Consider the following 17801-nt stretch of genomic DNA (forward strand, 5'->3'; position numbering starts at 1 on the left):
ATTACAGGGACATTCCCCCTGGAGTAACTGAAGGCTAAGTGCCTTACCCAAGGGCACACAAGTAGTGGTGAGGTTTCAGGCGGGATTTGAACTTGCAACTTTCCAATCACAAGTCCAACTCACTATCCACTACTAGACCACCACTACCCCCCACCTCTGCTCTCCTCTCTGGCTGCCTTGCTTGAAGTGGGCCCTGGCATGGAGTATCCATAGGTACATAATTCATAATATGTCCTATAATAGTATTAACATAATAATACATACATTACACCAGATTAGCTAACTTAAATGTTATCTAGCTAGCTAACAATATTATTAAGATGCCAGTGGTCAATGTTATTGCAATTACTGGAAGAACTATTAACTAAATATGAATATTAGCTAAAGTTGTATTCAATGCTTGCATGGTAATGCAGCATACATTAAAATATTCAAAATATGTTTGTTAACCCCAAACTCCTACTGCTCACCTCCTTCTCCTTCAACTGGGAGGTGGGTTGAGGGAAGGAGTCCTGATCCTGGAGCTGCATCTGTGCATGACGTCATTAGCATGTAACATTATACTAGTTAGCTAGCTAGCTATAGCAAGAGTGCATAGCTGCTGGATACAAATTCACTGAGCTCTAATAACCTATATTTGGACCAAAATTGCACTCATCTCATACATTTAACTGAAATTATACTGACAGTGCACTGTAAGTTAACTATACTTGAAGTTAATGTTAATTAGCTATAGCGAGCTAACTAGATCATCCACGCAGTGATTAGATCACAGATTTTTTTACTTTTCTCTTTTGAGACCCTGACTTTGGCTTTGCCTTTCACGACATCGTCCACGCACGCACACGTACATTTGATGCATTTCCAATCTGGCTGTCCTCCATCTGTCCCACACACATACTACAGCAGGACATGTTGGTCATGGAAACCTTGTCAGAATATTTGCGGTAACGTTCCTCTAGTCTAGCAGCTCGCGCGCGGTGGACTGAACCATGCAATGAATAAATAGAGGGGTAAATAATAAGGCTTCATTTTGTTAAACATAGAGAAACAAAACTCCAGTTTGTTTCTTTTGTGACTTTTTTTAATACATAGAATTATAATTTGAATTCGGCTACATTAACGTCCTTATGATATTAATAATATTATTTATAAATATAATATATATATTTTTAAAGATTCTCATGGGCCCCTGTCAGTGCTGGGCCCTTAGAATCGTCCTAACTTACCACCCCCTTAGCGGCGCCCCTGAGTGTAGTATATTTTACTTGAACACACACATGCATGCATGGACTGTATTACGTAGGGTTAGGCTTTTTGGCTATGGAAGAATGTCTGCTGACAAAGGGGTGTTTTATGACATCTTGTAAACACATCCTTTTGTCTCAAGAGCCATATGTTTTTGCCTCAGGAAGTGCTGTCCTTATATGGGCATTTTAGGATGACTTCCTGTGAATCTGCCCTGACCTTTAACCTGGAATGACTTTAGGCCAGAGTGACATCATAGGTGACTGCCCCACTTTCACACTCAGGTCACCAACTACAGTGATTGTGATAGGCCTTTGTTTGAAACGGTATTTACACATTGTGGCTGATATAGACCAGCCCCTGGCATGCCTCTCTTCTCTCTTGACTACCAGCAGCCAGCTCTCATATTTTGTAACCTGTATACTTTAAATAAATCGTCTTGAAACCTCAGAAGTATATTATCGATTATTATCCAACAAGTAACTTAAGAAAGATACAACATTAATGTACTAGATGGTACATGATAGACAAGGTAATTGGGATGTGAACATTTACTCAAGTCCACAAGTACTCGTACCTGGACTCATAATCGATTCTGAAATATCCATTCTTGAAAATACTTTTTTCGCTTTTTGTAAGAAGGCTTCGTCTAAGCCTTGTATGGTACAACTTTGACCTGGTAGAACATGAAATGCGGCATTATTGTTTTTTCTTGTCAGCCGTGAGAGAGCCACAGTGGGAGCGGGATGTGCGCTCACTCACTCACACATGCACACTTTCTATTTGGTTATGGATGATGACGTTGGTGAAGTGACTCTAATTGTCAGTATATGGAGGGCAATTTATTTTATAGCATTTAAGCTCCACATCTTCCATTTATATGTATATGCATGTACTTTGCAGAAATCCAAGTTATGTGATTGCTTTTCAGAATGGATTAGTTAGATTGCACTTTGACCTTTTTTGTTTTGAAGTTTTGTAATAACAGCAAATATGAATGAACATATGTAGACATTTCCTTTTTACAAATCAGCATAACGTCAAATAAACAAAACAGAAAAGACATGTTTTGACATCAACTTAATTTAAATTGAGGACACTCCTTTGATTAGAGTATTCCCACTAGCTCTGAACTCACATGCCAATAATACGTCTTTAGTTCTATGACACAATAACAGGTCTGACAGTAATAGTCCCACATTACAAGCTATACCAATGTTTTTGGGCAGACAAAGGGGATTCTTCATGTTCTTGACTCTGAATAGGCAAAATGTGTATTTTATTTTGTTCAATGCTCCATGGTGAGACAAGAGGGCAGATCTCATTTTCATAACCTGGTCTCTTGTCAGATGAGTGACTGAGTGAGCCGTCCTCTGCATTATAGAAAGTCACCTTCTTCTCCTGCCAATCCAGACACATTCACTAAATGCAGGTCAATGCATTCCATCATATTCAGCTGTCATAGATATTAAAATATGACCATAAACTGTACTGCTGCATTCATGTGAAACACATATAGGCCTGTAACAGGCTGTCGTGACTCAACAGGATATACTGTATACATACGTAATAAAATCTAGACCATAACAGATGAGTATGGAAGTAAGAGATTAGTAACCTGTAAATGATAATGATAATAATAATAAATTAGATTTTGCACTGGATTTTAACCAGTCTGCTGAATCAGCTGAACTTAGCGGATAAAATATTTTTTACCAATGTCAGAAGATTATTTTACAGTAAGCTAAATTTTATTCAAGTTCAGTCTTTAATATTTATGCAGAATAACACAGGAAAGGAAAACATTTCAGCTCCAGTTGCATTTAAATGTTGTAAACCGATACAAAATGAAAGAATGAATGAATAATGAGAAGAATATATACTATTTGTAATCAGGCTGGTATATAGGAATTCTGTGTATTTTTCATTTAATGCTCTATAAACCATACACAGAAAATGTCTCTAGAGGGCCTATAAATCATGTGTTGTTTGTATTAATGCAAAATGTAATATGCTGAAAATAAGAAACTGCATTGCTATACAACAATTCTATACTGTAATTTCTAGACAAACATAATGTTTTATTCTGATGTTTTTTCTACATCAACATCTATGGAGGTGTGGTTAAACATTACTGATTGTAAAAGAAAAAGCTTGTGAGTAAAAACGAAAGTGTTTGCTTGATCTTAAACTGCCAGACTCTGGTATAGACGTGCAGTGTTGGCGTTCAGGTAAGAATCACTATAGTTTTAATTTAAAAAGGGTCCAATAAATGTTATCTGAGGCAAATGGATTTACAGCAAAGCATGCCTAATGCTTTACTGTAAATCCAGTTTAAAGTACTCTCATGTTCTTTAAGGGCAAAGTGACAGTGTACCATGTGGCATGGTTATCAGATCAATGACTGCAAATACAACACAGGGGTGTGTTCAGATAGGTGAAACCTTTAGAACCTTACTGATAGCATGTGTATACTGTATTGCCGACAGACAGACTATTCTCCTGGACAACGACTGATTCCTGTTCTCCATCATAATTTCCTTCTAAAGAAGCTTTATGTTTTATGTTCGGTCAGGTGCATCATGGGACTATTAATACAGGAAGTCTGTTTGCTGACATTCCTCATCTTCTTTGATACCTGTTCATCTATTACAGGTAAATATGATCAATATCATCTAGTTACACTTACACATTGTGAATGCATTTATTTGAATCTAATTTATTTAAAAGATGCACTGTACTTGATATTCAACACTTTGCCTATGGCAAAAAAAGCCTCTTTACTTTTTATAGTATACAGTATACTGTAGTGAAACATTCATTGGTGAGTTGAAACAGTTAAAATGCAACTATATGTATGCCAAATAGTTGGAAGTGTTATCAGTGCATCATTCAGACTGATTGTACAGTAATACTTTCTCTTCTCTCACACCAGATTACAGGGAGCTCACCCTTGTTGTCCCTTCCGACTCTGTAGTTGCCTCCACTGGCCATGACATCATTCTACCCTGTCACCTCTCTCCCCAAACTAGTGCTGTTGCCATGGATATCAGGTGGTTCAGGGAGGGACATTTCGCTGACTACATGTACCTGTATCAGAGTGAAAAGGGGTTAGAGGGGAAGGGCTATGAGGGCAGAGTGAGTCTGTTCACCCAGGAGCTGGAGAGAGGCAACGTGTCACTGCTGCTGAAGGACGTCAAGATGTCTGACGAAGGGCGGTACAAATGCCAGGCTAGCCACTTGGAATGGATCCAGGAACCATCGGTTGAGCTACAGGTTACACGTTAGTATTAGGATTATGAAATAAAATAACATGCATCCAATTGTAAGTGTTATTTTGTATTACAAATTAGCTTATTTAAAACAGTTTTACAAATATCAGTTTCATCCATTACGTCTGGTACAAATAGGATCTGTTCTCATTTGTGTCAGTACAATAAGTGGATTGATGATTGTATTAATCAGTACAAATGATTACAGATAAGCCATCCTGATCAAAAAGTAACAGAAAATATCTCTTCTAAATATTTGACATAATACATCTTGAAACATCTGTAGATGGCAGCAGACATTGAAAAACTGGGCAGTTTAACCAAATCTGCTTTTATTGTGAAATCACCTCATCTCATCTTGTGTTGTCATCCTCTGATGGCTTTTGATCCAGACTTGCCATGAAAGAACCACTTCAAATCACTTATTGAATATATTTAGCAATAAAGTACTGTATATTGGATATAGTGTTTATTTGTACTTGTTTTGAGCAATCCGGCACTGATCAGTGGGTATGTAAACTAAGTGTATGTGTCCCAAAATGGCTTTATGAATTACAGAACATTGTTGCTTAAAGGAAGAGAACTGCTTAAAATCTAACCTTGTAACCAGGCGATCAAACCTTACATTACACCAACACAAATACCACCTCGATTGTGCTCTAGAGGAGGGAGAACCAATAGGGATGCCTGCTGTATGTCTTAGTATATCCAATGGTTATGTGCTGCTGGATTTGGACACTGCTACTTTATTGATGATGAATGATGCCCTCTTTGGGGGATTGTTATATCAGAGTCGACAAGTGATGGAGGAAATTCTGGTGTAACGTATTGCTTAAAACTTCCTGCTGTCCTAAATGTTTTCTTCCTCCTGTTTTGAGCAGAGCAGGGCAGTGTTCCCAGGATCTCCGTGGGCAGGCATCACAGAGTGTTCATCCAGCTGAGCTGCAGCTCAGAGGACTGGTACCCAGAGCCTCACATGCTGTGGACGGACCGCAGTGGGAAGGAGATGACCTCAGCACAGACAGACAGACCCAGACAGACAGAGGGAGGAGTCCTGTACTCCATCACCAGTCACGTTAGACTAGGGATGGACCAACTGGAGGGAGTGACCTGTGTGGTGATGCTACAGAACAAGAGATCCAGGCTGGAGTCTGCAATGCAGATGACTAGTAGGTTTAGACTCTGGGATGCACAGGGAGGTACACATGGTGATGTTATTAGGCCATTGCCCTCAATTCAGTCAATACTGGATAAAGCATTCATCATTTTCATTTACATTTTTGACATTTAGCAGACACTTTTAACCAAAGCGACATTTATCTAAAGTAAGTGAATCATCTATATCTCAGTGATCAGAAGTACAATCTTTTCCTGGACCAGGGGCCATTAGCAATCAAAATACTATAATAAGGAAAAGTACTTAGAATACTCTCTTTTCTTTTTGCACTCTGTACCTGCCCACTGCTACCCCCTAATATCTTTGTTTGTTACATCACAAATGTCAGGGGCCACTGTTGTCAGAAAACAGAGACTATAAGCAGTGTTGATTTAAATTCAGGACTGTAGACTACTGCAGTGTTTGGAGCTAAGATCAACCTTGACCTTGATTTTCTCCTGTAACAGAGGAGTTCTACCTGAGCACTGTGCCTGACCGGGTTTACATCTCTGCATTTGTGGTTCCTGTGTTTCTGGCGCTGGTGTGTATCACTGCATCTGTGCTCTTCGTCATCCATCACAGAAGAGGTTAGTGTCAATCAAATCAATGTTTGTTTTATAAGTAAAATATCTCTTCTACACATCTAATGATAGTGTAGATCACAATAATCTGTAAATTATGATTCAGGTATACAACAGCAAGCCCTTTACCTTTGTATTGGTGTATAATGACTAGAATATTTTTTTGATTTTCAGCTGGTCTGGAGAAACTCCAGCCTTTAAGTAAGATCCGATTCAAATACCCTCATTAGCCGATTACAGTAACACATTTGTTATTCATTTTACTTAGTTGCCTACAAAAACATTTATATTCAGGTGCTCTTCAATTCAATAGTTTAACATATTGTATTACTACTATCATTGCAGATAAAGTAAAGGAAGAATTAAAGATGGTGAAACAAGGTACCTATCCCTAATTCTCCAGATATTTTTTTTTGTCACAATTGTTGCATTGATTGAGTCTGAAAGATTAACAATGCTCCCCTATTCTGCAGAGCTCGACAAAAAGAACAAGTTACTGGGTAAGTATTGTATGTAGTGCAATGGCGGCTCATACCCTTTATTATTTGGTACGTTTTTGGAGTTGTATAGGCTATGTTTCAAATGTGTGCATGAAAAGGGTATGCAAAACACATTCATAACATCTGACATAAACACTTTATAAGACAGTCACAGATTTTGTGTCAGAAGTATTTATGTAACACCTATGGTGATTGTGAAAATAAAAGTCCCCCCAAACTATACATTTTTCTGTCGGAATTTGCCTACTTGGTATGATAGTTGTACATACTGTAGACTCGGCAATATGACATCACAGTACACCACAGGTTGAGTTCCTGCTCACAGACACAGATGTGAACAACCTCAAGCCCCTACCCTCTAGCTACTAATATGGCAATCATTTCATCTAGCTCTCTTATAGGCCAGATGACATTTTAACCATTTCACTAAATGCACCTATCCAATCTTAGGTCCACTCAAATGCATAGGGTATATGCAAATGCAAATGCAAAGGGTTTTGTGGTTGACAAATGGCATGAGTGACACAGTCTGGTGAAAGGGGTAATAAGTCATCAGCCCATTTAATGTTCTGACTTTCCTTTTGAAAAATGAAAATACATTTCAGCGTAGTTGAAAATCATTGACACACTCGCTAGTCAACTAACACAGCTTGTTTTGTGAGCCTGCTAACAATGTAAAGTAGTGTTATACTTAACTAGGTAGCAGTGGGGATTACTCACTGAATTCATTGCATTGCAATATATGTTGGCTTGGCTTGACTTGCGAGTGTGTGTTGTGATTTTCAACAACGTTGAAACGTATTTCTGTGTCTGTCTGAAAATGTTCATTGGTTGCCGACTGGTTCCCCTTTTCACCAGACCGTGTCACATAAATGGCAACATTCAAACATGCTGTGACTGACATTATTGACTGTGGGCTAGGGCTGCAACAACGAATCGATTAAATCGATAATAATCGATAACGAAATTCGTTGGCGACGAATGCCATTATCGATTCGTCGTTTTCTTTTTTTCAACTTTTTTTTTTTACTTATTTTTTTTTTTACTTATTTTTTTCCCATAACAAACCTACTTCCTGTTGACGCACGCCACACTGTCTTGCGGCCGGTGTAGGCATCGCGAATCATAGCGCTACCTATGGCCGGAAAGGACAGAACCTATGACCGGAACCGGAAAAGTGGGAAAATCCGGTACCTACACCGGCGCAGCGGCTACATTTAAATCATGCTACTCAAAAGCCTTGAGAGTGAAGCTGTCTGCTGTCTGCTGTCAGGACATGCTAGTGAGTTAGCTAGCAGGGTTAGCTCGCTGCTGCCGCTAGCTGACTGTCACTATGCTGCTCGTCCAGCTGTAGTCTGCGTAGCTGTGCTGAGAACCAGAGCACTAACTATGTTTCTATAGAGGAGGGTTACACTAACTATGTTTCTATAGAGGAGGGTTACACTAACTATGTTTCTATAGAGGAGGGTTACACTAACTATGTTTCTATAGAGGAGGGTTACAGCTAACTTCCTATTGTTTTATTATATAAGTCCTGCTGGGCTCAGCCCTTCCATGGTCTCCTGCTCTCCATGCAAATGCGTTAGTGTGAGTTCTGGCGAAGCGTCAGCTAAATGACTGTAATGTAATGCGATAGCCAGTGAGTGTTTGCTCGCATTCATGAATTCAATATTGCATGACAAGTGTATTTAGCTAGCTGGCTAACGTCAGTGGTAGAGCAGAGGTGATAAGCTAAAGGCTAGCTAGTGGTAGCCTACCAAGCTACCCGTGAGTTAGAGTGAGACACTGACTGTAGCCTAGCCTATTGTATGGAGTGAGAGGACACATTGCATTGTTTTGGAGCATATCTGTTATATAAAAACATTAGTGTCTTGTCTGTAGCCTATATTGCACTTTGGGTTACTGACCTTTACATTAAGCAAAGTTATTACCTAAAACAATGCATGTATTGAGCTAGAGTTCAACTACTTTATTGAAACAATCTACCGCCATAGTCCATGGCCTGTTGTTAAACCTATTTGATGTAGCAAAGCCTTTTTTATTTATATTATTTTTTATTTTTTATTAATACTTATTCATGTTGCACATGTATATGTATAGGCCTGGCTGATTTAGAAAACATAAAATAACATTTGCAAAATCAATCTTAAAAAAAAAAAAAAAAAAAACTTTTTTCTGTTTTTTGGGGTAATCGGTTTAATCGATTAATCGGGGGAAATCGGTTGATTAATCGATTATCGAAATAATCGTTAGTTGCAGCCCTACTGTGGGCAAATGTATACATACATACATACATACATACATACATACATACATACATACATACATACATACATACATACATACATACATACATACATACATACATACATACATACATACATACATACATACATACATACATACATACATACATACATACATACATACATACATACATACATACATACATACATACATACATACATACATACATACATACATACATACATACATACATACATACATACATACATACATACATACATACATACATACATACATACATACATACATACATACATACATACATACATACATACATACATACATACATACATACATACATACATACATACATACATACATACATACATACATACATACATACATACATACATACATACATACATACATACATACATACATACATACATACATACATACATACATACATACATACATACATACATACATACATACATACATACATACATACATACATACATACATACATACATACATACATACATACATACATACATACATACATACATACATACATACATACATACATACATACATACATACATACATACATACATACATACATACATACATACATACATACATACATACATACATACATACATACATACATACATACATACATACATACATACATACATACATACATACATACATACATACATACATACATACATACATACATACATACATACATACATACATACATACATACATACATACATACATACATACATACATACATACATACATACATACATACATACATACATACATACATACATACATACATACATACATACATACATACATACATACATACATACATACATACATACATACATACATACATACATACATACATACATACATACATACATACATACATACATACATACATACATACATACATACATACATACATACATACATACATACATACATACATACATACATACATGAATACATTGTATAGCCTCAATTGAAACCTAAAATGCAAACTATGACTTTCTAGCTATCACTGGCCGTAGCCTAGTAGAAACAATAACTCCAGATTCATTATATCCATGCAGCTAGCTAACATCAGGTTCATTATATCCATGCAGCTAGCTAACATCAGGTTCATTATATCCATGCAGCTAGCTAACATCAGGTTCATTATATCCATGCAGTTAGCTAACATCATTATATCCAAGCAGCTAGCTAACATCAGGTTCATTATATCCATGCAGCTAGCTAACATCAGGTTCATTATATCCAAGCAGCTAGCTAACATCAGGTTCATTATATCCAAGCAGCTAGCTAACATTAGGTTCATTATATCCATGCAGCTAGCTAACATCAGGTTCATTATATCCATGCAGCTAGCTAACATCATTATATCCAAGCAGCTAGCTAACATCAGGTTCATTATATCCATGCAGCTAGCTAACATCGGGTTCATTATATACATGCAGCTAGCTAACATCATTATATCCATGCAGCTAGCTAACAACAGGTTCATTATATCCATGCAGCTAGCTAACATCGGGTTCATTATATCCATGCAGCTAGCTAACATCATTATATGCATGCAGCTATAGCTAACAACAGGTTCATTATATCCATGCAGCTAGCTAACATCGGGTTCATTATATCCATGCAGCTAGCTAACATCAGGTTCATTATATCCATGCAGCTAGCTAACATCAGGTTCATTATATCCATGCAGCTAGCTAACATTATTATATCCATGCAGCTAGCTAACATCAGCTAAATCACAAAGCGCTCACAAAGCGAAGAGCACAGTTCATGTTGTAACTTTTCCACTCTGGCACCATGAGTTCACATTGAACATATTTGATGTGGTTGAAATGAGATTTATTTAGCCTTTATGAATCAATCAAAACATTTTATATACCATGTGCAATGACGATAATGAAACAAATATGTATATGTACTGTAACCAAAATGTTGCAAATATTGGAATAGAGAACTATTCAATTTCATCACCAAAATAATAACATGTTCTATCCACACAGAGATTACTGGGAAAATTCCAGAGTCAGGTAATTCTAGCTCCTTTCACATCAATTATGATTGAATGTTAACATGGAATTTGTCATTCAACTATTGTTGTATTCTGTGTGTTTTTGTTTGAATACTGATACACCCATCATTTTACATTTCTCTCCTCTACATAGTTTGGGGCCATAGTTTGGTTCATCATGGAGGTAATTTGAACAATGTTCTATATCCCATACATATTGTGTGGCTACATAAATCAATGAATTAGTGATTGAGGGCATACACAGACAGTATGTACAGTAGATTTGTGAAATAGCTTTAATAACTTTGGACAAAGAAGATCAAATTGCAGGTTAGTTCATTATTACGGTTCAGTCCAGTTCATGATGGGATGCATGAGCATTCAAAGTATCAGAACAGTTATGCACAGTGTCTATCTTACCTTTTTTCAGAGGATGTGACTCTCGACCGTGACACTGCACACCCCACCCTCACTCTATCTACTAGTGATAACAAATCTGTCAGGTGTGGAGCTCCACGTAAAGAAAAGGGCACTGAGAAGAGATTTGAGGAGAGACACTGTGTCCTGGGAACGGAGGGATACAACACAGGTAGCCATTACTGGGAAGTTGACCTGAGTAAGAAGACCCAGTGGAGTGTTGGAGTCGCCCAGGATCCAGAGAACAGAGGTCTCTCAAACCTCCAAACCTACCCAGGAAATGGCTACTGGAGCATATGTTTTGAAAAGGACGAACTGAAAACAGTTGAAGAGCCGCCATGTATCCTTCCCCCTGAACTGAAACCTGAGAAGCTGGGGGTGTTACTTGACTGTACAAGGAAGAAGATATACTTTTTTAATGTGGAAAAACGGTGTCTTATCCACTGTTTCGCTATGATTACGATTCCTACCAAGAAACTGTATCCATTCTTTGGCCCTTTGTTTAGTTGTAAGGAGGAACTCAAAATCTCACCTAAGGCTATTACACAATAGACTTACCCTCCAAGCTCTGACAAGTGTTAGTGTAGTATATTTTACTTGAACACACACATGCATGCATGGACTGTATTACTTAGGGTTAGGCTTTTTGGCTATGGAAGAATGTCTGCTGACAAAGGGGTGTTTTATGACATCTTGTAAACACATCCTTTTGTCTCAAGAGCCATTATGTTTTTTGCCTCAGGAAGTGTTGTCCTTATATGGGCATTTTAGGATGACTTCCTGTGAATCTGCCCTGACCTTTAACCTGGAATGACTTTAGGCCAGAGTGACATCATAGGTGACTGCCCCACTTTCACACTCAGGTCACCAACGACAGTGGTTGTGATAGGCCTTTGTTTGAAACGGTATTTACATATTGTGGCTGATATAGACCAGCCCCTGGCATGCCTCTCTTCTCTCTTGACCACCATCAGCCAGCTCTCATATTTTGTAACCTGTATACTTTAAATAAATCGTCTTGAAACCTCAGAAGTATATTATTGATTATTATCCAACAAGTAACTTAAGAAAGATACAACATTAATGTACTAGATGGTACATGATAGACAAGGTAATTGGGATGTGAACATTTACTCAAGTCCACAAGTACTCGTACCTGGACTCATAATCGATTCTGAAATATCCATTCTTGAAAATACTTTTTTTGCTTTTTGTAAGAAGGCTTCGTCTAAGCCTTGTATGGTACAACTTTGACCTGGTAGAACATGAAATGCGGCATTATTGTTTTTTCTTGTCAGCCGCGAGAGAGCCACAGTGGGAGCGGCATGTGCGCTCACTCACTCACACATGCACACTTTCTATTTTGTTATGGATGATGACGTTGGTGAAGTGACTCTAATTGTCAGTATATGGAGGGCAATTTATTTTATAGCATTTAAGCTCCACATCTTCCATTTATATGTATGCATGTACTTTGCAGAAATCCAAGTTATGTGCTTTTCAGAATGGATTAGTTAGATTGCACTTTGACCTTTTTTGTTTTGAAGTTTTGTAATAACAGCAAATATGAATGAACATATGTAGACATTTCCTTTTTACAAATCAGCATAATGTCAAATAAACAAAACAGAAAAGACATGTTTTGAAATCAACTTAATTTAAATTGAGGACACTCCTTTGATTAGAGTATTCCCACTAGCTTTGAACTCACATGCCAATAATACGTCTTTAGTTCTATGACACAATAACAGGTCTGACAGTAATAGTCCCACATTACAAGCTATACCAATGTTTTTGGGCAGACAAAGGGGATTCTTCATGTTCTTGACTCTGAATAGAGTCAATTTTGTTCAATGCTCCATGGTGAGACAAGAGGGCAGATCTCATTTTCATAACCTGGTCTATTGTCAGATGAGTGACTGAGTGAGCCGTCCTCTGCATTATAGAAAGTCACCTTCTTCTCCTGCCAATCCAGACACATTCACTAAATGCAGGTCAATGCATTCCATCATATTCAGCTGTCATAGATATTAAAATATGACCATAAACTGTACTGCTGCATGCCAAAAAAAAGCCTCTTTACTTGTTATAGTATATACAGTATACTGTAGTGGAACATTCATTGGTGAGTTGAAACAGTTAAAATGCAACTATATTCATGCCAAATAGTTGGAAGTGTTATCAGTGCATCATTCAGACTGATTGTAAGACTTTCTCTTCTCTCACACCAGATTACAGGGAGCTCACCCTTGTTGTCCCTTCCGACCCTGTAGTTGCCTCCACTGGCCATGACATCATTCTACCCTGTCACCTCTCTCCTCAAACTAGTGCTGTTGCCATGGATATCAGGTGGTTCAGGGAGGGATTTTATGAAATAAAATAACATGCATCCAATCATAAGTGTTATTTTGTATTTCAAATTAGCTTATTTAAACATTTTAAAACAGTTTTACAAATATCAGTTTCATCCATTACGTCTGGTACAAATAGGATCTGTTCTCATTTGTGTCAGTACAATAAGTGGATTGATGATTGTATTAATCAGTACAAATGATTACAGATATGCCATCCTGATCAAAAAGTAACAGAAAATATCTCTTCTAAATATTTGACATAATACATCTTGAAAGATCTGTAGATGGCAGCAGACATTGAAAAACTCGGCAGTTTAACCAAATCCGCTTTTATTGTGAAATCACCTCATCTCATCTTGTGTTGTCATCCTCTGATGGCTTTTGATCCAGACTTGCCATGAAAGAACCTCTTCAAATCCCCTATTGAATATATTTAGCAATAAGGTACTGTATATTGGATATAGTGTTTATTTGTACTTGTTTTGAGCAAGCCGGCACTGATCAGTGGGTATGTAAACTAAGTTTATGTGACCCAAAATGGCTTTACGAATTACAGAAGATTGTTGCTTAAAGGAAGAGAACTGCTTAAAATCTAACCTTGTAACCAGGCTATCAAACCTTACATTACACCAACACAAATACCACCTCGATTGTGCTCCAGTGTTGGATTGTATCCAAGTGTCTGCACCAGTAAATGTACAGTATATAGAACTTGTGTGTGTGTATACTCACCAAATACATTATTAGGAACACTATACAATGTTATGTTCATGAAACCAGTTTGAGACGACTGCTTTGTGTCATGGTGCGTTATCATGCAGGAAGTAGCCATTAGAATATGGGTACATTGTGGCCATGGAGGCATGCACATGGTCAGCAACAATACTGAAATAGGCTGTGGCATTCAGGCGATGATTGATTGGTATTAACGGGTACAAAGTGTGCCAAGAAAACATTCCCCACACCATTACACCACCTGAATGAATGAGAAGGTGTAACAGGTGTTCCTAATAAAGTGTCCAGTGACTGTATATAAACAAGATTATAACAAATATGAGGACAAGGCATTCTAAATCATTACAGCTTCTGTTTTATTTCTCTCTTACAATAATATTGTAGGTGCACATTTGATCTTGTTTGCAAAGCTTTCCCCATTTCCAGTATGTATGTGTGGGTTGAACATCACATACCCTAACATCATATTATATTATTTTTGTCTCAATTTCTCTGAAATAGTGAATGTATTAATTATGGATATTGTGGATATGCTTGAGATATGAGGTGAGTTGGATAGTGGTTTTTCATTTTGCATTTACTGTTTAGCCAGCTTGTTGAGGTCATCATGCACACACACACACACACACACACACACACACACACACACACACACACACACACACACACACACACACACACATATACACACACACACACACACACACACACACACACACATTCTGATGCATGCATGAATAAATGATTACAAACAATAATAAGTGTTTTTTAAATCTTTTTTTCTCTTTTCTTTTTTCCAATATCGGACCAGAAACAATCAAATTCTTTGTCTTTTTTTTGCGAATACCAAACATCACTTTCCAAACTGTGTTATTCTTAAGACTTTCCAGTGAGGTTAAGTTTCCTTCTCTTTAAAAAATAGTACAATAAGGTGGTTGTTTCTTCTCTTTAACCAGTAGAAAACATTTAGTTGATACAGAGTACAAGTTGGGACAAGGGAGAGAGGGGTGATCCCTGTTCTGTGTGACACCAGGTGAACAACGTGAGGCAAAACACACCAGTCCTCCTCAGCTGGGCCCTCCCCTCACACTCACAGTAAACCCAGGAGGAGAGAGACTAACGTTTCAGACTGAACAAGGAACATTAAACACATGTACATTTTGAACCGCAATCCCATGGTTTGTTTAACAGACAACACTCCCCCTTTGCCGTATTTCTCTTACGCCGTGAGTCTGATAAAGGTGATGCTCATTGGGCAGAACACCTTAATATCTGACTAGGGCAGTGAGAAAGAGATACAGGAAGCAAACAGGAAGTGACACAACATGTGTTTACGATGAGATGTTAGGAAACTGAAAATTGGTGCTACTGTAGCTTTTGGCCACTATTGGCTAAAGCAGAGCAAACCCAAGGATGGTAGTGAACATTTATTCATCGTCATCATCGTCATCATCGTCATCATCATCATCATCATCATCATCATCATCATCATCATCGTCATCATCATCATCATCATCATCATCATCATCATCGTCATCATCATCATCATCATCGTCATCATCATCGTCATCATCATCATCATCATCGTCGTCGTCATCGTCGTCATCATCATCATCATCATCATCATCATCATCATCGGGGTCGATCTTCCCGGACAGCACGTCTTCGATCCATTCCTCCAACTCATCTGCAGTCGGCATGTCTTCATCGTCGTCCATCTCCAGCCACACACTGTCGGCCTGCGAGAGAAAACACACAAACACACGCACAGTGAGACCTCCCTAATACTTGAGACACAGAGAAACCTCCCTCGAGACAATATGAAGACTCAACGGGCTATAGGCGTGCTATCATTGAGACTGAAGACCCGCGGCTCGGGTGAGAAGATCATCATATTAGACCAACAGCAGCCTTGAAGTGCAAAGAGACAGCAGTAGTAGAACCTGATGAAAGAGGATAAGAGAGACAGAAAACAGACAAGAAAAGGACTACTTACATCCTCTACGTCCACAACGCCGATTTGGGGGGAAGAGAGGTCAATTCCGAAGGTCTTCTCCCAGTAAGGCACAAGCTAAAAGGAAACAGAGAGCGGTGAGGAAAATGGAATGAAAAAAGATAAAAAGATAAGACACTAATCAGGACAACTGTTGTGTGCTCTAGTATTCAAACATTAAAAAACATGTTCACTACATGACATAGTCGAACGTCAACTAATATATTTAATCTGTACAATGACACATGCATAGTCGAACGTCAGCTAATATGTTTAATCAGTACATATGACACGTCCATTACAGCCATAGCTAGAGATGATAGATCTTACCAGGGGGAAATCGTCTGGGTCGATCCAGATGATGCTGAGGTCAGGGTTGTCAGTGTTCTCGCGGGCCACCTCTTTCAGGATCTCCAGGAACTCATAACCGTCTGGGAAAAGGTCAAAGGTCATGTGCTGTAGTCTTTACACAACGAACGTCATCTGGGCCGTACCACCAGACAGGTGACTGTATATGACAGGTAACTGTATTATGACAGGTGACTGTATTATGACAGGTGACTGTATTATGACAGGTGACTGTATTATGACAGGTAACTGTATTATGACAGGTAACTGTATTATGACAGGTGACTGTATTATGACAGGTGACTGTATTATGACAGGTAACTGTATTATGACAGGTGACTGTATTATGACAGGTGACTGTATTATTGGGGGGAAATCAGTGTGATGATGTCACAGCATGTTACCTGGGTCATCCTCCTCAGCGAAGGCAACGATGTGCTCTCCATCAATGTCATCCTCCTGGAGGGTCGAATAGGGATGAAGGATGAGAGGTCATACACTCTTATACTAACATACTAATCTATAATATATAGTGTATATACATTATATTATACATACTAACTATTAGTATGTATATAGTGTACAGTGTATATACTTTTTTATTTTTTCCCTTGCAGACAACATAGTGCAAAAAAAGAGGGCAGCCTTGAAATATAAACAGGCTAGTTTGTCTCAGCAACTGGCTGAAAGACAAGAAGCAGAAGCAGACCAATGGGTTTGTTGTTACTGTGAAGGGTACTGTTTTTGTTGTCACCATTTTAGATGGCACTTGCGACTTTATGTTATAAACTGATGGTCTGTTTATTATTTTGACCAAGGATATTTGGGTGGGTAGGGGAGGGTGGGGAGAGTAACATTAAG

General features: G+C 38.2%; 2 protein-coding genes across 2 annotated transcripts in view; one reads left to right on the top strand and one right to left on the bottom strand.

Moving 5' to 3' along the window:
• Nucleotides 1–3626: 3626 nt before the first annotated feature.
• On the top strand, nt 3627–12062 carry LOC308169414 (butyrophilin subfamily 1 member A1-like; the record flags this gene model as incomplete). Its single annotated transcript, XM_080544096.1, has 7 exons — nt 3627–3685; nt 3824–3903; nt 4184–4531; nt 5402–5689; nt 6144–6263; nt 6731–6757; nt 11524–12062. 7 exons carry the CDS (start codon nt 3627–3629, stop codon nt 12060–12062), a joined length of 1461 nt encoding a protein of 486 aa, XP_080400222.1.
• Nucleotides 12063–16026: 3964 nt separating this feature from the next.
• The window catches only part of casq1b (calsequestrin 1b), a gene marked incomplete at both ends in the record, with an annotated part of 28905 nt that continues 27130 nt past the window's right edge, over nt 16027–17801 (bottom strand). Inside the window, 4 exons of the mRNA XM_080543892.1 lie at nt 16027–16338; nt 16596–16670; nt 16923–17023; nt 17345–17399. Of these exons, the coding sequence (XP_080400018.1) occupies nt 16027–16338; nt 16596–16670; nt 16923–17023; nt 17345–17399 (543 nt within the window). The remainder of the gene's footprint in view (nt 16339–16595; nt 16671–16922; nt 17024–17344; nt 17400–17801) is intronic.

The sequence above is a fragment of the Nansenia antarctica genome (genome assembly GCF_963989245.1).
Source record: "Nansenia antarctica genome assembly, chromosome: 13".
Classification (NCBI taxonomy): domain Eukaryota; kingdom Metazoa; phylum Chordata; class Actinopteri; order Argentiniformes; family Microstomatidae; genus Nansenia; species Nansenia antarctica.